A 25,996-nucleotide genomic window follows, 5' to 3' on the forward strand; every position below is an offset into this window, starting at 1 on the left:
AATAAATTGCACATATAAATAACAAAAATAATATAAATATTTAAATACGAGCCTAAATATAATAATCATAAATTTGTGCGCTATTGGGGAATTCCCCAATTCCACTCTCTGCCTAAACTATGATAGAACAGCATCGTCATTTGGAACAGTGTTCGCTAGCAGCATTGCGTCTGTAGGCAAGTCGACTTAGATAGCGCGTCGATTATCCAAAAACCGATCAACCGAAAGCTTTTCAGTCGGCAAATTCGAATTTCCGCTAGTGCTGTGGCACTGCAATATTTGGCTATGTCTTGGGATACTCCGATATTATTTTAGTTGATATGTGTTTTTAGCTGGCAGCCTGGCCTGGCGACCATGAGAGGGTACTTAAGGATGCGCCTGTATTTGAACGAGACTTTTTTCTTATCGTGAGTGGTAAGTTTTGTTTGTTTTTCTGAGGACTGTGTTGTGCTGAATCGGAACGTTTTGAGACTAGATTAACTTCCAAAATATAATGTTTTTTGTTTTTATATTTTTCAATATATTTATTTTGTTTGTGAAAAGTAAAGAAATAATTTTTTTTTAAATTTCGTTAGTCTTAACATTTACAAAAATTCAATGCAAAGCGACATGCAACGAAGAGAAATTTCAACATGGAATAGACTAATTAAACAAAAGAAATTAACTCCTCCTGAATTTAAATTAACTCCCTCCCTCCGGGATGTGTTTCTACACACACATTCTTCGGGGATCCTTTGAAACTATTAAGTGCAAAAAGGGATTGCGGACCAAAAAGTTTGAGAAACACTGATATAGATTATTCATAAATTTACAGGTATACTGTACATATATTTTAATTGATTACTGTAATCAAATTCTTGCAATAGTGTAATGTGAGAACAACACAGAGAGGCTGTCTAAGTATATTAAAATTTAAATCAGTGTTTAATATTTTTTGAAATTATGAAATATTTGCATGATTGGCAATTATTATATGTTTGTAATAAACAGTTTATTTATAATAAAAAATTACAATAAAAAATACTGTTCTCTTATTATGGATCTAGCCAGTTGAAAGCTCATATACTTCAATTTTTTAAATAATGGACACATTCTCAGAAAGAAGAGAGTGCATGCAGTGTTGTAGTTGTCGTATCACATAATTAGCAAGAACAAATGATTGCTGGAATTTAGAAATATATTTTTAATGTATAAGTTCTAGCTATCTTAAGTACAAAATCATTGAAAATTGGGAACTGACTACAATTTACATTACAAGTGTTTTATCTTGCTAATCAAGATTTTGATAAATTTTGAATTTTTGAACAGTACCTGAAGCTTTTAATTTCTTAATCTTTTCAGAACAAGAAATGAAAAGCTGCAGGTACTGTCCAAAAATTTAAAATTCTTTAAGGTTTTCCACTCTTAAAGAATTTTAAAACACAGTTTTGCTAGACACTCTGTAAAAACTATTTTAAGTTTTTTAATAGCGAGGTTGAGGCCAAAGTTTTAAACGCAAAAACGTGTACGTCAGACATTCAGCACTGCTTTCCTGTAAGCCTAGAAGTTTGACAATGGCGTTTAGAATGTCGAGCATGATTCCACTTAATTTCCAAACACTATAATTAAACTTCTAGGCTTACAGGAAAGCAGCACTGAACCTCTGACATACATGTTTTTGTGTTTAAAACTTCGGCCTCAACCTCGCTAATAATTGCTTGGTAGTTAGAAAAATGAATTGTTCATATAAACAGATAAAGAAGCATATATATTTTAATGTTCTAGTAATAATAATAATAATAATAAGTTGACAAAACTGCGTCAAACAGCTGGTTAGCTTGGGGATGCCTCTTTGGGGAGACAGAAGGATTTATGATCGCCATACAGGATCAGGTCATAAATACTAAAAACTACAGAAAACACATACTCAAAGATGCAACACTCACAAATGACACATGCAGAAAATGTCACATCATGCCAGAAACTATACAACACATCACCTCTGGTTGCAAGCTCTTGGCACAGACAGATTATTTACATAGACATAATCAAGTAGCAATTTGTAGCATGGTTCGTGAATGTCTACTAATTTGTGTTTCTTTGCAAGCAAGAGCTTGCAAAGAAACACAAATTAGTAGACATCCACGAACCATACTACAAATACATTCCACAGACAGTATTGGAAAACAATACGCACAAAATGTACTATGACAGAGCCATAATCACAGATAAAACAATTTACCACAACAGACCAGACATCACACTCATTGACAAACACAATAAAATCACATACATTATAGACATATCCATTCCAAACACTCACAATATACAAAATGCATGCACTGAAAAAATTAGCAAGTACACAGAACTCACCCAGGAAATAAGGCATCTGTGGAGATGGATAGGGTGCTTATTGTATCTGTTGTTCTCTCCTCTACAGGTGTCATACCACACACACTACACAAAAGCCTGGGAACATTACAATTGAATGGAAACACATACATCACACTACAGAAGGCCACTATATTGAATACATGTCATATTGTGAGAAAATTCTTGAATACAGACACACACACTGATACACTTCTTAGACACACACACTGATACACTTCTTTAATTTCTGTTTTGGTTAGTATGCCTTGACTTTGGTCTGGCATAGTACACAGCCACTGGTGTTAATCGAGTATATCTCACTTAACCCAACATAATAATAATAATAATAATAATTATTATTATTATTATTATTTTCTGATTTTAAAATTTAGTTGAATATTGGTTAGACGAGGTTTTCATGAAATCCATATATTTTCACTAACTGGATAGATAAATCACAAAGAAATCACCTTTAAAATCCAGCAATAAATTTAATAAAATAATGTTTTCGATCAGTTTCACTGACCTTCAGTTATGTGATGGAACAGAAAAATAGAACATGAATACAAAAATTTAAAAACGAACAAAATTTTTAAATAAATAAATAAATAAATAAATAACAGCACTCATAGTTGAGATTAAATAACTAAAGAAATAAAAATAAAAATAAATGAATAAATATTCATTAATAAAATTAAATTTCATAAATGCACTGCCATGCAGTAGATAAGTTGTTTGCATTCTCTATGGTTGATGTACCTGGATTTTTTGTGGGTTTTATAAAGTTCCAACTTTCCTGGATATCCCGTAATATGTATATTAGATGTGTCCCATTGTATTTGTATGTCTTGATGTTGCGAATAAGCTGCCAGCATCATATTGCAATTTTTATCAGTTGTATACTTATGCTCATAAATTATGCATAGTGGCACCCACGTAGACCAGTTTTGATTTGAAACATTGGTTGATTATTGGAATGGAGTAAATCTCCAAATTACGGTTATTTGGTTTCTTATCATTCCTTAAAATTTTGAAGATTGTTGGGTTACGTCAATATATCACTGCAACATTATTAGCTCTGGCTGCTTTCCTACATATGTTTCTTAAAGATGGGATATAATTTAAAACCACTCTTCATTTCTGGTCCACCGATACATGTTGACATTTTGATGTTTGAAAGGTTGCAATCAATTTCTGTATTATTTTTATCAGATAACTCTGTTGCTCTGTGACTTTTAAGATGTAATCTAGCTTTGTTATGGTGTCCCGGATGATGGTACAATGGGCATATGCCCTTCTTATCAAGGATCTAAAGGCTGCAAATTTGATATGCTGGAGATCAACAGAGTTGTATGTTATTAAAATAGGTTGAAAACATGGTTTTGTATATACCTTGGTCTAAATTTCGCTGTACTTGCAAGAGATGGAAATGTCCAAAAAGTTTACCGTTGCTTCACTTTCCTGGTCTAATTGTAGGAGTAATCTGTAGGTCTGGTTGTCATTGATTGCTTTTAAAAACTGCTGCAGGTCTGGTTTTTTTTTCTGTCACAAGGTGAAGATATCATCAACATATCTAGCGAATAAGATGATGAGGTGTTCGAATTTGGGCAGAATGTTGTTTTCAAATTGTTGCACTACCAGTTCACAAAGTATTGCTGAAGTGGGACTGCCCATAGACATGCCTCTTCCTTGTAAGTATACATTGTTCTCAAATTCAAAGAATGATGTATAACATACAAGATTCGCAAGTTCCAGTATATGATTGTATGTTTACATGCATCTGTGATGTTGGCAAACAGGAAGTCTCTTATTGCACAAAAACAAGGAGGTATTTTTATAGACTGATACATCAATTTGAAGTCTAAGACAATTATATATTCATTGTCTACTAGCAAACTGGTACTGAGATGTTTTATAACCTGCAGTGAATTGTTAATTAAAAATGGATGATAAGTAGCTTTAGCATGGTAGAATTTGACCAGCTGCCTCTCGATCAAAAATGTCAGAGAGTTAAATTTCTTGATCATCAGACTTAATTGGTTTCCCAGCCGGCGAGTCTTGGCAAAAGTGAAAATTCTCAGTGTTTTTGGTGCATGGACTATGGAGCCATACATATGTAAAAGTCATGCCAAGGGAATGGAGGTGAATCTTTTAATGATTCTAAAAAGTTGATGGGTGCTAGCTGGCATTCTGTGGTTGTAATACATTTTCTTAATTTCTCATTGTATGTTGATCATTTGAGTAACACTACCACCTTTGACTTATTTGTTTACATCAGAACCAAGTTATTTTGTTTTAACCACTGGCATGATCTGCATATATATAATGCTTTGAAATCATTGCATGTTGGAATTATTGCTTTCTTTGTGTCTTGTCTGGAAAGTGATTTTCCAATGAAAAAAATCCTGATTTGTGTCATTCATACCTTTGGTGATTGATTTAATGTTTGGTATGAAGGTTTCTGGCAGAGACAGAGGGTTAGGAGCATAAAGAGGGCCAAATTTTAAGGCATCCAAAATGCATTGCAGGGGTTCTCTCATGCTGTCACATGGGGTTTCTATATTGTTTGGTTTAATATTTTGCATGTGGAAGATCCATCTTAGTTTCTGTATATATTTCCATTTCAAAGCTCTTGCAACACACTGTGATAAATTAACAACACTCTCATTCACCACTGCTAGGAGCATTGGATCTTGCACATAAATGATGTTCTCCATGTTTATCAGCCTATATAACAGGGCCTATATATTGTTATTAAGCTCAACTACAAGTGCTGTTATGTATTTTAGATAGATCTAGTTTATTTTAGAATTTTGTTTTTGTTTTTAAATTTTTGTATTCACATTCTATTTTTCTGTTCCATCGTAACTGAAGAAGGTCAGTGAAATTGATCGATAGCGTTATTATTTTATTAAATTCATTGCTGGATTTTAAAGGTGTGATTTTTTTTTTTTTTTTTTTTTTTTTTTAATATTAAAATCAATCCATCTTTGATGTGTGATATAGTTTAGTAGTTTAAGAATTAATTTGTTATTTCATATAAAATTCATTTAAATGTAATTCATCCAACAAAACCTTAAATACTCCAGTTAACTAAGTGCATAGTTCATCAAACGTTTTCGACCCAATCTGGATCTTCCTCAGGATATCGTTGTAAGAAATACACCAACGTGTGAAATGGAACATGCAAATCGAATCCAATGCAATTCAAATTATGAATAAAACGGTTGAGATTGAAAATGGAACAATCTGCTTGTGCTAAGCTGACAGTTTAGCGCGTGAGAAGTTATTACTGCAAGTTGCTGCATAACCGTTAAATAAATCTATTAAGATGTAATTACTGTGGGTTCTCCCCCTCATAACAGTACTTCCATGCTTGTGAACTGTTGGCCACATCTTTATAATTAATGCACATGTTTCGTAATTCCACTTTGTATATTTCGAGGGTCTCCATGATTCTAAGTTGGTCCGTGCGGTGAGAGAGTCAAATGAAACGGGCACTTTGTGGATCGGCCGTGATTTCAGGTTCAGAGGCTACACGTGCAAAGGCAGTGGTATGCTTCTGATTGTCTATGTCAAATTTCATTTAAATGTATTATCATCATCATCATCATCATCATTGAAATTAGTGAATTAAATTTTAAATTCATAGATTTTTATTCAGCTTATTAACTTGCTTATAATATGAAACTTAGTCATAAATAACTTTTAATAAGTAGTGTAAGTAAAAAACAGAAAGAACTTTGTATTTTTGTGACCCTTCAATAATTTAAATGTCAATATAAATTAAATCTTTGTTTAAATAAAGAATGTATTATATATTATCTTTTAAATGATAAATCAGTATAACATACTACAGTTTTCAACTTTTTGTTGACCAGTGCAATATTATCGTCCAAGTTTCTTCGAGAACGTATTAATCTTCTTGGTAAAATTGGTTGCCTTCTTTGTACCCTTGGTTCAGTGGTAATTGTCATACATTCTCCTGGTGAAAGTACTGTTGAAACAATGGAAGATTTAAGTATAATGTTAAGTGATCAATGTAAGTGTAAAAATAAATTGTTATATTTATTTTAAAAATAACAATAAAATATTATCTTTAATTTTTCAATGAATATATTGCAAGAAAATTACAAATTAGATTTATAGAGTGATCATAATTAAAGAATAGGTATTCAGAGCTTTTGTAGAAAGAACTAGTGGGCAAATCTCAATCAAATTCATTATATATATTGTCCTGTGTATGCAGTTTCAATTTTTAGGAAAAAACTTTACTTCAGAATTTAGACACTGTGGTGAAATTTTGGCATTAACTAAATAAACACCACCTTTAACCATCCAGCAAATTATTTAATAATTAAAAACATTTTCAACCGTTTTTAATGGTTTTCTTCAGTTAACCAAAAGAACATTAAAAATAAAATGCAAAGAATTAAATATGAGAAACAGGAATTGCACTTGCGTAAATACAATTAAGATGCGCATGAAGATTATCCATAAATAAAATAAAATAACATAAAAATATATAATAATAAATAATGGCCACAAAAGGAATAACACCAGATAACTACATGTTATTAATGCATGTTACTGTAAAAAGATTTTCATGCAGTTGACAAAGTATCTGCATCCTGTTCTCATCTGCGCTTTATATATATCTAGTTTCTCGAGGTGCCTGATCATACTTTTTTGGTCGTAGCTCTGATAATGGAAGCCTGATCTCACAATACGTTAATTTCCTGTTGTTTGGCGAATGATGCTAAAACTGTAATGTCTGTGTTTCTACTAACGGAGTATTTGTGTTCTTTGATCCTTTGCTCCAAATTTCGCATAGTAGTTCCTACATAAACTAGATCTGAGCCAAAATGATGGTTTTTTAAAGGTATGGAGTAAACTCTCCTGCCAGAGTTCTGATTTTCCCTCTTCTTATCATTTCTTAATTTGTAAGTTGTTGGATTCCATCGATAGATGATACGAAGATTATTAATGGACCATCATTTTGGCTCAGATCTAGTTTATGTAGGAACTACTATGCGAAATTTGGAGCAAAGGATCAAAGAACACAAATACTCCGTTAGTAGAAACACAGACATTACAGTTTTAGCATCATTCGCCAAACAACAGGAAATTAACGTATTGTGAGATCAGGCTTCCATTATCAGAGCTACGACCAAAAAAGTATGATCAGGCACCTCGAGAAACTAGATATATATAAAGCGCAGATGAGAACAGGATGCAGATACTTTGTCAACTGCATGAAAATCTTTTTACAGTAACATGCATTAATAACATGTAGTTATCTGGTGTTATTCCTTTTGTGGCCATGTATTTATTATTATATATTTTTATGTTATTTTACCATATGTTATTTTATTTTATTCATGGATAATCTTCATGCGCATCTTAATTGTATTTACGCAAGTGCAATTCCTGTTTCTCATATTTAATTCTTTGCATTTTATTTTTAATGTTCTTTTGGTTAACTGAAGAAAACCATTAAAAACGGTTGAAAATGTTTTTAATTATTAAATAATTTGCTGGATGGTTAAAGGTGGTGTTTATTTAGTTATTCTAATTCCAGTAGACTTTAGTAGTAGTATTTTTGAAATTTTGCATTGCTGTTTTCTTAATTATGCATATTATGTACATTTTCTAATTCACTACTGCTGCAATGATTTTTTCATTCTGTTTCTTCAGCAGCAATCTCATAACAAAAAACATCCATTAATGAGATAATAATAACAAGAGAGACCACTTATTTATAACAAAAGATAAATCTGAAAACTATCTATTGGCATTACAGATAAAAACACTTAATTGACAAATATTTTCGACAATATGTAATCATCATCTTCGGGTAATTTGGCAGATAGAACATCTAGAGAAAGAACACATTTTCAAATTGTTCTTCATTGAGCATGAAACATTAAAATTACAGATTAAAAAAATACAAAATTATATGCTATGTAAGCTGTTGCTTAGTGCCTCAAGTTCCAAGGGGCCTCAAAAATTTCTACAAAAATGAAAATTGAAGTTAAGTTTTGTATTAATAAATTATTTTTACAAACCAACAAAGTATACTTTTTATTTTGTGTAGTATTTAATTAATATGTATATGTTAATTCTTTTCTTTTTATGATTGATTTCTAAAATTTGAAGGTTAAGGGGGCCTCATACAGAATTCAGCTTAGGCCCTTGAAATGCCTAAGGTCTGCTCTGTGTCTCTCACAAAATTACTGGCATTTTAAACTTTAAGGAAAAATCCCTTAAAAATTGACAGCATAACTTGTTCATGTAAAGCTGGATAATTGGAAAACTTTTTTGCCGGATCTTAACAATCTAATCCACTTTTTCCATCAGTTACATACATCTCCAAGTTCTGATTTCTGAATAATCATTTGTTTTTCATGTGGGAATAGATGAAAACATATCGGGCTCTTGTATGGCTTTGAAATTGCAATTTGGAATGCAACAGAAACTTTTGCTTTTCCTATTGCTATTCATCTTTACTGTTAACAATACACAAGAATGATTCAAACAATCCAAATAAAATAGTTTTGTTTTAAACACTAGAGAGTGAGCATCTGGTGGAAAATGCAAATAGTCAGAGGACCTCTTCATAAATCTTTTTAAGCACCAAAATTTCTTGAGTGCCAAACTAGCATTGCCTCTTCATTGATAAAAGTGTTTATCAAGTAACACATGATCAGTCAAAGTGACTGATATACCATAACTGTTTACCTATTAAAGAATAGTGAAGGATGTTTTGTAACTTCTTTTATATCCAACATTTGTTAAAATCATACTATATTTTGACATCTAAGATTCATTTCCACTTTGGCACAGAGTATTTAGTATATTAAGCCAGTCCATACCTTTGGTACTTGACCCCAAATTTTTTACTGCATTCTGGCTTTAAAACAGTCATTTACAATTAAAATTTATTATTAAAGTACATGTTCTGTAAAATGAAGTTTTGAAAGAAGGAATGTACATGATATTAATATAAATAAAAAATTAATATAAACATTAACAGCCTGAATCTATAAGTAATAGATATAGAAAACAGCTCCATAACTCCTATGTATGTTTGGGGATAAGAATTCTTCATTTAATGTTTTGAAGTGTAATCAACTATCACCTTGGGTTTATACAACAAACAAATGCTAGATTCTTACACTTCAAAATGTTAAATTATGAATTCTTATACTCAAACATGTAGTACATAAGGATTACATACTGCTGTGATCAAAAAGTATTGGGGATGGTTCATTTAAACTTCACATGTATATGAGGGTACTGTTGTCATTTTGTCATTGTTTGATGTAACTTTCACTGACATATAGCGGCAATCTGTGTCGTCATCTGTTTTCATTTGCAAATAAATGCTTGTTTTGTATGAATTTTTGCACTGGTGATTCTTCAAAATGTTGAGTTTAATTCAGCAGAAAACATGCATTAAATTTTATCAAGCAATTTTATAAGATTTTGCTTTGTGGTGTGTCACTTCTTGAGTCATCCTAAAACATTGAATTTTTTCCAAAAGTAACGTATTTGTGGCCAAGAAAACGTTCAAAATAATTTGCTTTTTTGATGCAAATTATTCTTAAAATGCACCATTACAGGTGATGAAATGTGGATCTATGCATTTGACACCAAAACAGCTCAACAATCAAGCCACTCAAAAGGTGAAACAAAACTGAAAAGACCATGCCAAAAGTCAGTCAAAAATCAATGTTGTGTTCACTGTTTTCTTTGATTGTTGTAGTGTTGTGCCTCATGACAATCAAATTGACCCTTCTGGCCAGCCAAACTATCAACAAAAAATATTATTTGAGCATTTTGCATCATTTGTATAAAGCAGTTTGAGAAAACAACCTGATTAGTGGTGAGAAAACTCTTGGATTTTGCATCATGACAGTGCATCTGCTCACAATGCTCTTTGTTGATTTTGGCCAAAAATTCAACAAATATGATTCTGTAAACTTTGTATTCACCTAATATGGCTTTATGCAACTTTTTCCTGTTTCCTCGATTAAAATTTGCACTTTGTGGTCACTTTTTGAATCAATTGATGCCATAAAACAAAATTCGCTTAGTCCTGAAGAGGTTTCACGAAAACAACTTTAATGCATCTTTTGAGGATTGGAAAAAATGTTGGCCTAAGTGCATTTTAATGGGAGAGAATTACTTTGAAGGGGATGAAATAAACTTTTATAAATAAATTCAAATCTTGTATTTTATTAAACCATCCTTTATACTTTTTGATCACAGGGGTCATCAAAAAGTATATCTATTACTTATGGATTTGGGCTGTTAATGCTTGTTAACTTTTATAAAATAAAATAAAGAGAGATTATATACTTGTTAACTTTTATTTATATTAATATCAGGTGCATTCCTTTTTTCAAAATTTCATTTTACATAACATTTTTTTCTCGTACTCTAAATTAGAATGTTGGACCTGATGATCTCTTGCAAAGATTGAAAACATTTGTCCACAGTTTAGTTGCATTAAACTTCTGGAATTTATTTCAGGTTTATTTGAGATTATTTGGTGACACATTGTTTTGTTGTTATATTTATGGCATGATGAATCACAACTCCTTCAATACATCATATGGGATGAGGCACTGATTTCTTAGAATGGAGTGTATAACCATCAGAATGTGCAAGACTGGGTAGTATATGCTCTACAATGCATGTGTTACATGGAACATGAAGTGTGTTTTACCCTAAATATTTGGTGTGGAATTTGGGATGAGCAGCTTCTTGGTCCTGCATTCATTAATGGCAATCTGAACAGTGATCAATACCTGGACATCCTAAATACAATGATGGAGAATGACTTGATGACTTGCCAGTGGTGCAACTACAGTAAGTTTGGTACCAGCACACTGACATGCCTCCTTATTTCCAGACAGATCAGGCTCACATAGTAATTTGACAACTGCTGGATAGAGTAATGTTCTTTGGCCACCATGTTCCCAAGACTTGACCCCTCTGGGTTTTTCTGTGAGGTCACCTAAAAGTATGGTATATGACGTATAGCCAGCAGTATCATATGATGTTGGCAAACTGGAGTGACACATATGACAAGCCTGTGAAATAATGATACCAAGAATGCTAATCCATAATGCCAAGCATAATTGTCTATATTTTTGTATTGCTACTGAAAATGGTCATTTTGAACATGTTCTCTAAAACTGATCTTTTTTGTACCAATTTCTTCAATGTTATCTTTATCCTTTACACTCAAAAATTATTTGTATGTTATATTGAATTATTCTAAAGTGAAACAAACACACACACACACACACACACACACACTTGTGTAATGCAGGAAAGATCTTTTCTACTCCTGGATAGATGTTTAAGTGGATACCCTCCCTGTATGTGTTTGTGTATAACATATATCATATATAAGAATTTAGTAAAGAATGGTATAAAATGAATAGAGATAACTGCTCAAATAATGAAAATGATGATGAGAATTAGATTAATTGCCTGTTTAATATAAAAAATATGATTTTTCTTATTGATTAGAGCTTTTTTCTATCATTAAAATTTAAGCTTTTAATTTTGGCATATTTAACACAAGTAGTGATAACAAAGAATTTTTTTAATTAATACTTTCCTTTTAAATGGAAGCATAATATTAAGACTATCTCCACAAAAAGTAGTAATAAATTGCAACCAAACTGACTATAAGACTCAAAGCCATACTCATAAGCTGTTAGATACCCAAAAATTTAAATATCAAATTGTAAAGGGTTTGCTGTTTGATATTTTGGAACAAAAGCATAACATATAATAATTTTTATGTTTAGAGTTAGCTTACTACAGTAATCTATTTTAATTACTTTGGGATTCACATGTACTGATGATGATAAACAACTGATATTATTAAATAGTGTAGTAAATAACATTATGATTTTAATATTCTAATATTAAATGGGCATATTCAAACAATTAAAAAAATTATAATTATTAATTAATAGTGATTTATCCATTGGTGTTTGCCTGTTGTTTTTTTAATATTGTTTTTAACAACACTAGCTTATAACTAAAGAAAGAAATGCTAATACAGTAATTTAAACTAGTGTACAGTGGAACCTTGCTTAATGAGCACCTCGCACGAGTATTTCACATAACAAGCAAACAAATTCTAAAAATTTGCCTCACTTAATGAGCAATGTTTCACATAATGAGTGATGAGGAGAGGGAAGTCCCGAATTGTGCCCATGCAGCGTGCTCCATCAGTCTGTGTTTAGCACTCATTCCACTAGCATCTTAGTGTTGTTTGCAATCACATATTTTTCCAAACTTGTGTTCACACATATTACTTATAAACATCAACAACCATAGCCCATTATATAATAAACATGCCAAACAATATGCCAAATTCTTGGGTCATTAAATTTAATGACCAATTCCAAATTAAATTTTAGAAATGTCTGAATTAAAAATTAACTATTTATAATTATTAAATTTAATACGAGATGGAAACATTACTGCCTACTTCTAGTCAAATTAATGAATTTCTAATATTTAATTATAGCCTTTACATAACCCAAGAATTTGGCATATTATTTGGAGTGTTTATCAAACATATTAGCTGTAATTTTCTTTTTTTTTTTTTTTTTCTGCAAATCAAATTCTCATTCCAGGATGGTTCATTCCATGCTAGAAGAAAAGATGATGATGATGATGATGATGATGATGATGATTCATGCCCCTTAACAGTGTATATTGTACAATTTTTTAAAATAAATGTTATACATAAAACATTTGAGCATTTTTTCGGCATGGAATGCATTATCATATTTTACATTAATTTCTATGGGAAAAATTGTTTCGCTTAATGAGTGTTTTGCATTACGAGTAAGATTCTGGAACGAATTATGCTTGTTAAGCGAGGTTCCATTGTACTGTAAGCAAATAACAATGAAAATGATAATGATTACAAGTTATTCACTGTGTTGAGACTGAGAGATTGAAAAGACAGCTGCAACTCTGATTACAGTAAGGTGACCAGACATTTCACTTTCAAGTGGTCTATCTTGCTGCTGCTCAGCTCTAAAATGCATTTTATAAATTTTTCTTACAACTGCACTATTACATTCTGACAAATGTAAAAAGGCTACAGACTGACATAAATGACAGACTTTGTCAGGACTGACACCACCATGTCTTCCAGACAAAGAAATTTTGATGGCCGTTACATTAGTTTTCCCGCAAGCGGTTGTGGCTTTCGGACTCAAATGGAGGTGGATGAAGACCCAGAAGAAGTACATTCCACTAGTTATTATTTAACAAAAATATCTGTTTATTAATCGATATTATTTACAGGGTTTGTATTGTCATTACAGACCAAAAACAAATCAGATGCTTAGCAGATGCTAATAATACAACATATAGAAAGGTGAATCTTAGCATTAAAATCATGATCCTGACTGAGAGAGAGAGAGCTCACATTTGTTCGTGAGATGATAAATACCTTTGTAGAGATGGAAGATCCGTTCGGAACTTTCTGGAAGTCGCTTTCCTCCGGAGCAGTGAGAATTTTCCTTGAGCGTTGACGGATTCACTTGAGTTGCGAAGGCTGTGATGAGCAGCTGGACACACACACATAGTTCAAGAAAAAACTGGATGACCCTTTTGACTCGTTGTTCTCTTTTTTTTATTAGGGGGTCTTCCTCCTGGGTTTTTCCCATGACTTCATTAGAAATTTTAGTACATTGAGGCCAATAGTCAATTTTTCACTTGTTGGTTCCGGGAGACACATTCAATGTGTCACCTTCAACAAGGAAATAAGTCCGTGGGAAACAGTTTTAATTGTTTTTAACACTTGTTTTCTTCATTTTGTCTCCTTAAACTTTTCTCTCGAAGAATGAAAATTAAACAAAATATTTTCACCAATTTCAGCTCTCTCACACAAATAACAATATCTGGTGGAGTGCTGGAGCTGATTTGCTTAAAAAAAACTTTGGTTGTTAATTTATTGAGAAGCAACATTGTGTTAATAATTAAAACATAAATCAGTTAAGGCTGGATTGGCATCTGATACTTTTTGTCTAAGAAAAAGCACACACTGTAACATCTTCAGGATAAAATTTTAAAATTTTATTTTGGTTCAATAAAAAAAATACCAAACATCCAAATACATACATATATTCAAAGTTTATAATGAAAAACCTGCTTGTGTAAACACCATTCAACAAAAGTGCTGGATGCTTCTATAAAATCCCATACAAAAGAAAATTAATGAAAGTGTTTTTTAGATATCTGCTGAAAATTTTGTTGTTGAGCCCACAAAAAGTAAAAAATGTTTTATCTTTTTATGTAGGTGCATTGGTTGTATATAAATCTGTAAAAATAAATATTTAAGTTTTTTTTATATATAAATATCTCAAAGCCCAATGTTTAGTAATAAGCCAAACAACTGCCATATTGAATTGGGCTACTTTACCATTATTAATAATTAAATTCTGAGTAATTTGATACTAGAGATAGGCATTAAGTGCTATCTCATTAAATTTAATAATTATAATTAAATTAATATTTATTAAATAATTTAGAATATTCTGGAAGAAAAGAATTGGTCCAGAGCAAGGCTCAGACCTTTAACCTACTACTTACTATGTGGATGCAGTACCAGTTACACTACCTGGACATCTGTCCAACTCTCCACTTAGAATTTAATTATTAATAGTAGTAGTAAAGTAGCCTGATTTAATATGGCAATTATTTGGCTTGTAAGTTTCTTTTTTTACATTCAAAGAGTAAGATTTTAATTTTTATTCTATTTTTCATGGCAAGCAGGTTGATATAAATTAGGCAGCACACTGTATTAGCATGGTCTTAACAAGTGTTTATAAAATTGCATAAACTTATGATTTTTATGAAATTCTTATGTTGAATTATTATCAATTGTGTTTGTATTTAGCATAGATTATAATATAAAAAAGTATGTCTTATTTAGTAAGTACTGTACTTTTGAATTTTAAAATTACTCTACACACTTTTGTTTGTTTTACCAGAAAAATGGAAAATGAAAGTAGAAAGAGAGGATGTAAATTTAATGAAAATTTGGCAAAAGAATTTCCATTTAAAAAACAGATCAAAACAGAACATATACATTGGAAAAAAGTGACTGAATTTTCTGTGGCCCATGATGGAATGTCAGACATTATTAAAAGCATTTAATGACTGATAAACATAAGAGATCTTTACATATTGCTGCCTAATCATCAAAACTGATTGATTTTTTTCGTAAAACTAACTTTGACAATTATGAAAAGCAATTAGTATTGGTAGGATTATTTTCTTTTCATGTAATGAATCATGGCTAAAATTTTTGATTGATTGATTGTACATCCAGAATAATTCAAAAGTTATTTAACAAAAGATTTTCATATGCTAGAACAAAATTGAATGCAATTACAGTCAAGTCTGCATAAGTCAACACCCCAAAGGGAAGTGGAAATGTGTTGAGTTATTCAATATGATGACTAAAACAAAGTTGAAAAAAAGACACAAAACTATGATTAGGAAAATACAGTAGTGCTTTATACAGTACGTGCAATGTATCCCTCTGACCATCCATCACTGGCATTAAAATTTGTTTCTTCTCCAAGTACAGTACCTCAGTGATTTCCATAACTTTTTGTTCAGTATCGGCTCCGAAACAAAAAGATTTAATGAACGAATTTATGTAATAAATTCATGTATATATGTTTAATTTTTAACATTTAAAATATCATTTACTTTAGAATTTATATTTTAAACAAAATTGCTGTATCATCTCGTTTGCCTGAGGCCAGTAGGGCCAATATAAGTAATTCATCAAACTTTTTTGATACAAACTGGGTTCCATTGTTGGAAGTTAATTTTTCAGGATAACCAAATTTTCTGGAAACAGATTAAAGTCATTTAATTATATTGTTTAAATTTACTTTTCCCATTATAATAGTTTTGAGTCATCTATTATAATAATCTACTAAAGCTATAACATATTCATCTGATGGGATTGGCCCACGAATTGAAGGCTAAATCTTTCTACGGAGCAAGGTAACTTTGTCGCAGTTATTTTGGGTGATGAGCTGGTAGAGTTACTGTTTGACAGGATAAGCATTGTTTTATTTCCTCTCTTACTTTATCTATTTCAGGCCACTAGACTTTTGTTCTTACTCGTCGTTTTCTTCTTACCACATACTGATAACCAGAATGTGCTATCATAATGACAACTTTTTGAAGTTTTGAAGGGATCAGAATTATGCCACAAAATATTATTTCTTTTAGTGGAAAGCTCATCCCAAACATAAACACATTTTAGATGGGCTTTCTACTCACATGCATTCCTGTCAAAAGTCGTAAAAACCCTCTTCTGTTCTGTCTCCTGAGAGAATCGTTTTGATAGTTTGTTATTGTCTTTCATTGCCTTGGTGATGTCATTCAAGGTCAGTGTGCAAAGCTACTTTAGCCAACGTACCAGAGCATCTTCAACATCTTTGTATGGCGACTTTCTCTTGCATTTTCGAGACAGCCATGATGAAGACCCAAGAAAAAGTTTCTTAATTTTCTTTTTTCTCTTCAGAAATCCCATTAATGTTGTTCTTGGATGGTTTTCTTGCTTTGCAAATTCAGCTTGCAATGTTTTATTACATTTAAATTCAGATACAAGTTCATATTTTTCTTTCAGCATAAGCATTGTTAGCTTTCAGATAGTCATTTCTAACAGAAATGTGAAACACTTGCTTCAAATAACACATGAATGAAAGGTGAGAAAATGCAAAATCAGATTCTGTTGTGATGTTGATATAGATTGTATATTTTCTTTTTGTTTATCTGTTATTATTTTATATATAAAAATACATAAAATGTTAAGGTGTTTATATTAATATGTATATATTAATAAATAAGTCGACTCCCCTCCTGAAAAAAATGAGTTCACACCACACAGCTTACTGTGCAGAGGGGAGTCAACTTATCAGATGTCTAAACGAGTATGGGACAGAAAAAGTATGTTGATTTATCCAGGGGTGTCGAGTAAACCAGAGTTTTTTTAACATTAATGCCTATGTAAGTTGGTCAGGACCACAGAAAATTCTGACTACTTAACCGACGGTGTCTTGTTATACCTATGACAACTTATGCGGACTTGACTGGTCAAGGTCATTACCCAAATGCCTGAATCAGTGTGAACATTTGCAACAATAGCAAGGCAGAAAATAAAATTTGATTATTCGAAAAATTACAAATAGGACATAATTTCGTATACGCTATACAGTATTCTTATCCAGATGATGATCGCTGATCTGAACTAAATTCATAGGTCATTGATAGTTTGGGGGTTGTCTTATAGGACACATATAGGCTATGCTAAAACTATAAAACTTTGACGAAAATTTATACCTTGTCTTATCTGCGGAAATATACGGTAATTATTGCACATTTGTTTCAATTTTTTCTAATTCATCTAACCACAATGATTTAAATTATGTCTGGATCATTGGCATAAACAGCAAGAGCAATGGTGATCCTTGTGTAATATATGTCAGCGATGTGCTCTTTCATTCTAACCCCCAAGGAGCACTTCATAGAGCCAATGTAGATGAGGTTTCTACTGCATTTGTGATCCTTAATTGGGATGCTGTACACTCCAGGGAGTCTGTCCTGGCTGGGAACGTCCTTTCCGTTATGAAGGACGTCAAATACAGTTGGACATCTGTATGCAATGCAAATGTGGTGCTTCTTAGCTATCTCGGTATATAGTGATTTGAGATATGGGTTGTAAGTGACTGGGATCCTTTCCTCATCATCAGGCGAGTCTTCGCCAGTCATTTCTTATTTTATTTCGTACAAAATTGTACATTTTTCCGGCCCCGCAACAAGCATTACCGGGAAAAGAATACATGAATAGTATATATGAACAATATACTATAAAGAAAAGGAGTAGGTAGATACAAGAGTGGACTCCATGTGAACTTACATGGTAAGAAAGTTTCAACACGCAACAACTTTGCGTGTGAAGAGAAGAACAGGATGTCTACAAGCGTCCCGAAGCATAGGGGGGTCACTACACAACATATTTTACGCGTGAAGGATTTTCAACAGTTGTTGAAATGCACGGCTGATTTGTTGCATGTTGCAAAGTATATCGATGGTTGTCCAAAAGCCAGCTCTCACAATAAGATTAGTGGTGAGGTGTAACCTGGAAGTATGCCTCTATAAATGATTCCCAAAATGTGGTTGTAGTAAACAGTCACAATACAACCAAATGCCAAGCAGAGTGGTGCTGATATTAATTGAAGATATTGCTATGCGTGACATAATTTATTTGTCTTGCTAGGTTTTTGAAAGCCTGGTAGATTTCTTTAGTAAGCCAAATATCAGATGGGGCATATGGCCAAGCAATCCCCTGTTCCTCGAGCAGGAGTTGTAGTTGTAGTCTTTCATGATGGTATATACTCCAATCACTCAATTTGATTCTTATTTTAGTAATGAAAGGTCCTGCTACCAAGAATGCCCATTTCAATTCAATTGATGAGAGTGGAATCATGTTTAATGCATTTAATAGAAGACAGATGTTATGTGTTTTTTTCACCTGTAGCCAGGAAGATTTCTAGTTTGTTTTCAAGATTGTAGTATTTCTTTTGTTCTCTAGTATTCGTGATTTGTCTACCTCGGATGCTTTAATAAAAACATCAAGCTCATAGCCCAATAATTTGGGAGTTAAAAACAATACTCACACCCAAAGCCAATAACCAGTGTGAAAACTCCCAAAAAAGCAAGATGTTCTAAATTTTTAAAAAACCTTAGAATCAGTTCCAATGGAAAGAACTAATTAAGCCTGACGAAGATCCTAGGAGGGGAATTGAAAACGTTTGCTGTTTTGGGAGTTTTTACACTGGTTATTGATTTTGGGTGTGAGTATTGTTTTTAAACAAACCGGTGTGGTGAGAGAATACATTAATTTGGCAGTTTGTTTGTCTTTAATAATCAGGTTTATGAAGAAAAACTTCATACTTGCAGACTTCATATTTGTTTGTATCCTTGCCCAATTTGCACAACCTGGGCATTATGTAATTATTAAAGCTACTAGGCATGGTTAAAAATTAAGACAGCATTGACACAATTATTCAAGATATTACAGGTTCTGACAAGTAAAGAATTTTCAGAGTCCTTCCACAATATTGATTATTGACCATTTGTGACATGCCATAACGAGCAAAACTTTTAAAAACTAATAAGTAGGTTTAAAATTAGTAAATACGAATGTATTCTGACAGTTTATGAGTTAATTATACTTTCTATTTGCAAAATTTCCTTTACCTTAACACAAAATAAGAAAAAAGTGAACTTTTAAGAAATTTCTGGGATTTTCCAGGATGAGAAGAATTTCCCAGGTTAAAAAAAACAACTGGGATCCCGTTTGAGAAACCCTAGTAATCTTGTTACTTTAGATGAGGAAGTATGATGCAGCAATTCTGAAGGTGTTCTCTTAAGTGGGCTTAACTGTATATGATGGTTATACACACATGTGTATGGAATTTTTGGTAAAAAAGAAATTTGTAAAAACATTTCATATAAAGTTTATGATGAATTTTCATATTCTAAGTGTTAAAATAAGATATAATTCATATTTAGAGAAAGAATTTTTCTAACTTTAAAACATTTCAGCACACATTGCTATCAATGACAATAGAAAAAATTAGCTTCTAGAATGTAAAGTGATTTATTTTTCATATAGTTATAATAATGATGAAATCATTAAAGTCATTAATAGAATAAGTTTTGCATATAACAAAACAGGAATAATAACAAATGAATAAAGAGAATAATCTCTCTTTCTTTTTCTTAGAGATCAAATGTAAAGAATTATAATGATAATGTTGGCAGTAGAGTTGGTCATTTTGTAACTTGTTAAAACTATTTTTTCCATTCTCTTTCTAATATTGCAATATGTGGCTTTCAATACACAAATTTTATAAATCCAGCAAAGTCAGACAAACAGAATTTATTGCCATTAACAGTCTGTTTATTTCATTGGGTCAGCTTAATTACTTCAAAAAGATAAGTAATTTCAATTGTAGAATTTCATCAGATGGCAGTTATTAAAAATAAATTTGAAGACAAAGTCTGTCCAAAAAAGGAACCATCATTTATTCACTTTGTGTTCCAGAATACAAACTTTTTGACAACTGACTGGTAATGGTAAGTAATTCTTCCAAGACTGCATATTACTCAATAGATAAACACTTACTCAAAAACCTTTTAAACGTGCAGCCAAATTTATTAACTTCAAACGTTTTTGGTCTTGTTAAAAGACCTTTTTCTTGAGAAAGGTCTTTTAACAAGACCAAAAACGTTTGAAGTTAATAAATTTGGCTGCACGTTTAAAAGGTTTTAGGGTAAGTGTTTATGTAATGGTAAGTAATATAGAAAACTGTGTTAGTCCTTCATTTTTACATGGTAAGTATCTCTTCAAGACCAATTAACTGAGCTAGACCACAATCCTATGACATTTCTTTTACTAAAGATGATGTCCTGAGCATGATGAATGCATGCACTGTTTTTTTTCCTCAGTGCAGAACAAAGTGGGAACATATAATCTCTCTATTCACCGGAACTTGTAATAATAAAAGAAACCCTTCTAACCTTTTTTACCCGGTGTGGTTCTATTTTTAGAATCGCTTCGTTCTATTAACAGATTAGCAAAGTGGGAACAGACCTTACATTTGTTCAAATGATTACATAAAACTATGTGGACAGAGAACTTCTCTGACAACATTCTACAGGTCACATTTGGATCCTTTCCTAATATTTAATGCACTTTATCAATGTTACTGTCCGTAATTGACATCTTCAGACAACCACTTTTCAGATCATTTCAATTGACTCCCGGCCATCTTTGAATTGACTAAATTAGTCATAAACCTGCATTTGGCATAGGCAATCATCCCCATATACTTGTTTCGGTAACTTAAATGTTTAGGTAAAAGTTTTCTTTAGTTTTATGCAAAAATTAATATTGGCACATTGCTCTATTGCAATTTTCCGATGAGGGTCACAAAATAACTCTTACATTTCACATCACACAAAGGATTGTTATGAATTGATTCAAATGCTATTGCAATGATTGATAATATAACGTTCAAAATTTTGAATTTGACCACTAATACGGGTTCCACTAATACTAGTTGTGTCATCTAGTTATATTTATAGAGTAAAAGTTCAGAGATAGAGTTCAGTTTCTTTTTAGATAACTTGTGTATGAAGAGTGTTTTTCCAACTTCCAATGTGCCAGGATAAAAAGAATGAACAGGAAGATCAAAACTGTTATATTTATAAAAGTTAGAAACCTAGCTAAAAAGTGTATCTATCTAATTGTCATTTTAATTTACACGTTTCTATACAGGGGGTACTTATAACATTCTATGAGAGTATACCTCATCAAAGAAGGTTGTCACCAGGTTCCTCAGCCTGCTCTTCATGCTGGTCTTCAACTCCTTGTTAGTTTGGAACCACTGATCTCCTAATCACCACTTCTAATGAGTGAACAGATGAAAATCACTCGGTACTATCTCGACTGTACAGTGGATGATGAAACACTTTCCATTTGAGCTTCTGGAGGAGTTCCTGTCTCTCTACTGCAGGGTGAATATGAGTGTTGTCATAGAGGAGTACATTCCTCTGCTCTTGTTTTGTATTGCCTGTCATAGTTGTTGAGGAGTCTTGCAGTACATGGCCACAATCAAACATAATCCAGCTGAGAATGTCTGATTGATATACAGTGTACATAGTTAGCTACTAGGCTATTGAAGATTTGGTTTAAAAATTTTGTATATGACTTACCTGAAATCAAAATGCTATAAATGCTATTATTATTTATAACTTACTATTAAACAGAAAATAACATTATCACTTCTTCAATCTGATATGGTAATAACTATTATAAAACATAATAATAATAAAAATGAATTACACTTCATGCCTACGTTCAACTAAGTAAAATAAATACACTTGAGTGTTGTGACATTACTGATAGGGACTGTTTTACTTTTATACTCTAAACAGTCACTATCACAACACTCAAGTGTATTTATTTTACTTAAACATAATAATGTTTAATAAACACATGTATCAATTGAATTTGAGAAAGGTTTAATTTGAAATAAAAACTGTTTAGACTAGCATTTTCAGTCTGCAAATGGATATCTTCAAGTCTGTATATTTGATGATGGAATGCTTGAATATAACAATGATGTTCTTGAAAAATTAAATGAAATAATTCTCAAATACATAAAAAAAAATTAATGTAAATAGAACACAGTACAAAAATAAAACTAAAAAGTAACCAATCAAATTATATAAACATAAATCATAACATTCCATTATAATATCCCTACATCATGACATTAAATCGTGGTCACAGATCATTTGACCATAATGTAGGGATTGCCATGGATAAGATAGTTGTTGTTCAACTTTAAAATTAATGCAATGGTTTCAGATTTAAATATGTGCTTTGATAGATATGCTGAATTATTCCAATCTCCCAATTGGTGTTGAAACTCTGATTAATAATGTATTTTTATTTTAAAAGATTTTTAGTCTGCAAATGGATATCTTCTTCAAGCTTAATGCTGCCTCACTTAACATGGTCTGTTGAAGCCTAGAAAAAAGCTCAAAATTTACGCTGATTTAAATTATCGCGGCATTTCATTGATTTGTATATAATATGATTATTTATGAATACAAACCAATCAGAAAAAGGTGGCAAAAAGGTGTGCTTTCTCTAAATTTGTTTGTTTGGTGCAATTTTGGAAAAAAATATAACATCATGGATGCCATAGGCAATATCTGATTCGCTTGGCAAGAATTAACTGATAAATGCATTAATGAAGTGTGGAAGAAGTTATGGCTGAAGGTATCCATGAATTCTCAATCAGAAGAGCCTAATGCTGTATTGTTAGGTTGACCAAACTCAATCTAATCAATACAGCAGGACTAGGAGATGTAGATGAGCAGGATATTGAGGAGTTACTGCAGGCTTCTGGCAAGAGCCTTACCAATGACAACCTTCAAGAACTGGCAGAACAAGGAATTCATGTAGAACTAGGAAAATAGAGATTCTGAAAACAAAGAACCCAAAAAATTTCTCTACAGATTTCCTTAGTGAAAATTTGGTAACAATAACTGAAATTGTTGATAAAAATGTAGCAAATGATCCAAATTTTGAAAGGAGTGCAAAAGCAAAACGAGGTGTTTTGGATGCAATCTTCTGCTACCAACATTTACTTAAGGAAAGAAAAAAGTGACAAATGAAACTTTACGACTTTATTTCAAAAAAACAGAAATTTCAGAAAAGTCAGGACCTTCATCACAAAAAATGAACTTTACATTTCTGTGTGCATATGTTTGTGTTATTTACAGTGGCGTGCCGTGACATTTGATGATATGGAAGCTGTGTTTCTGTAAGAAGCCGACTTACAGGGGCAATCAAGTAATTGCGCATCAGGGCCCGTTCGTATTCGTTTGTTTGATAAGCCAGTAAAATCCGTATACTTCTTTAAATGTATTTTTAACAGATTATCTGACGTACTTAATAAATAAGAAAGTTCAATATAATTACCTCCGTTATTAGATTCAATAAATTCCCTATGCCCTCTAAATGCCAATTTTTGCTTTGAGAAAAAACATATAACATCTATTAATTTAGATATATCTATTAATCGTAATTATCTTGTTATAATTTTCAATATTTATTTTATATTGCCTACCAATGTTAAACTCTATTCTATTTTGATTTCCAAATTGCTTCAATTTTATGAAAGAATCGTCATTTGTCATAAATTTTATTGTCAAAATGTCAAAATTTTTTTGTTGACGTATTTATATTTAATTTAGGCATTGGTCTTTCTCTTTTAATAATGTTTCTTTTTTATTATATGGTCTTGAGCCAAAACTTTTTTAAAATAAACTTTTTAATCACTAGCCACGATATAAGGGCTAAAATTAAAATTATCAGAAAAACTTACTTGGTAAAACAAAATGTGTGATGAATACACATACCTAGTACAAAAAATTCTTCAATTGTATGAATATACTTTTAAAGAAACTTATAATTAAATATAACTTTGTGAAGAAACGTACATAAAAATAACAAAATATTCTTTACTTTTTAAATCTTAAAACAATCCACTTAGTGAAATAGCTCCCTACGAGTGGCTAATGAATGAAATCAGAGACGGTCCAGGTAGGTGTCTGCATGCCAAATCCCGAGGGTGCCGATACTGGTCAACGTCAAATGCCTCTTTTGTCGCATCACTAGTATATATCAAAGGACGCGACAGGGTTGTTGTAGATTTTAAATGTTTCTTACCATAGCTGTAAAAATCTAAATAAGTTAAACTTAACAGATTGTCCATCGTTCGTTTTCTAACTAATTCGTTTTAGGACCAAGTGTTCATGGAAATTTCCAAAATTTACAACTTTTCGGGTCATTCTCATTGAACTGGAAAAATTTCTGTCTTTATTACATCTAATATTACGAAGAGATCAGACCCCACTGTACTCGGCAAGAGATTGGTTCGGTTAAGCTTCTGTTTAAGTAAAACTTCGGCTCTTTCATCAGGGTTTTATTTATGTTTCTAATTCCCTAATCGCTTAATTATTTAACTACTTCTTAAGTAGAAATAAGTCGAAACCGGTTACTTTGTACTTGAATATCTGTAGTCTTGGGAAAGAAGTGGAAAGGAATTTTTATGACAACCAATACATAAATCGTAAATTTAAGGAAAATAAATTCTAGAGCTTTTTTTTGTACCATTGTATGTCTCATTTATTAAATTTGATTGTAAATGATGCTGCCAAAGTAACAGTTAATTTTTTAACACTGTACTAAAATTGTACACGTTTTTTCTGCATCTTCTTACAGATGGGACATACTAAATTGTAATATCATCGGTTTAACATTGAAATCCGTAAGTAATATAAGATGGGAGAGCGGAATAAACGCAGAATAAATATATCAAATATTTTAATGGATTTTTTTAAAACTCCTGTCAACTATACAGAACTATCATAAAAACATGCCAGTAAATTCCTATCGTTTGGGTTAAGTTATAAATCTAGTCTAGGGTGGGCAACCTTTTTTATAACATGGGCCAGAATAAATTTTACGTTTTTTTCCGCGGGCCGTAGTAGTTAACTGACGCCTTCTTGTGACTTGTAATTTTTTTAGTCTGCAAATATGAAATAAATAAATAAAAAGTTAATTACTACATTTATTTCTCTTATCGTTTTCGAAAATTACAAAGAATTGGAAAAATAACTATTAATTAGTTATTTTTCCAATTTAATAATCTATTACAGATTTTCGCAAGCCGTAGCTGGCCCGCGGGCCGGGGTTGCCCGCCGTTGATCTAGTCTGCTCATGATTCACATAATCAGGCGAGGGTGGCCGAATATCTAGCAGGCGGCTAACAGCCCACAACCACTCCGGGATATAGAGTTGGACGCTTTACGCGTATATCGCGTCTTCCAGCTAAACCATGACGTTGGTGGTCTGTAAAGGCGCATGCGCCAATGCCTATAATCTGGCTGCTTGGAAGTTGACAGGCAGGCGGCTAACAGC

The 25,996-nt window shown here is 31.9% G+C and overlaps 1 protein-coding gene across 2 annotated transcripts in view; it reads left to right on the forward strand.

Annotated features, from left to right (window-relative positions):
- spict (magnesium transporter spict) overlaps positions 1-25,996 on the forward strand; it is a 112,002-nt gene that overhangs the window by 74,470 nt on the left and 11,536 nt on the right. For both annotated transcript variants that reach the window (XM_067263635.1, XM_067263634.1), the window contains one exon: positions 6,234-6,394. In XM_067263635.1, coding sequence (XP_067119736.1) covers positions 6,234-6,394 — 161 coding nt within the window. The remainder of the gene's footprint in view (positions 1-6,233; positions 6,395-25,996) is intronic.

Source organism: Centruroides vittatus, unplaced genomic scaffold (assembly GCF_030686945.1).
Source record: "Centruroides vittatus isolate TY-2023 unplaced genomic scaffold, ASM3068694v2 contig_1788, whole genome shotgun sequence".
NCBI classification, from domain to species: Eukaryota; Metazoa; Arthropoda; class Arachnida; order Scorpiones; family Buthidae; genus Centruroides; species Centruroides vittatus.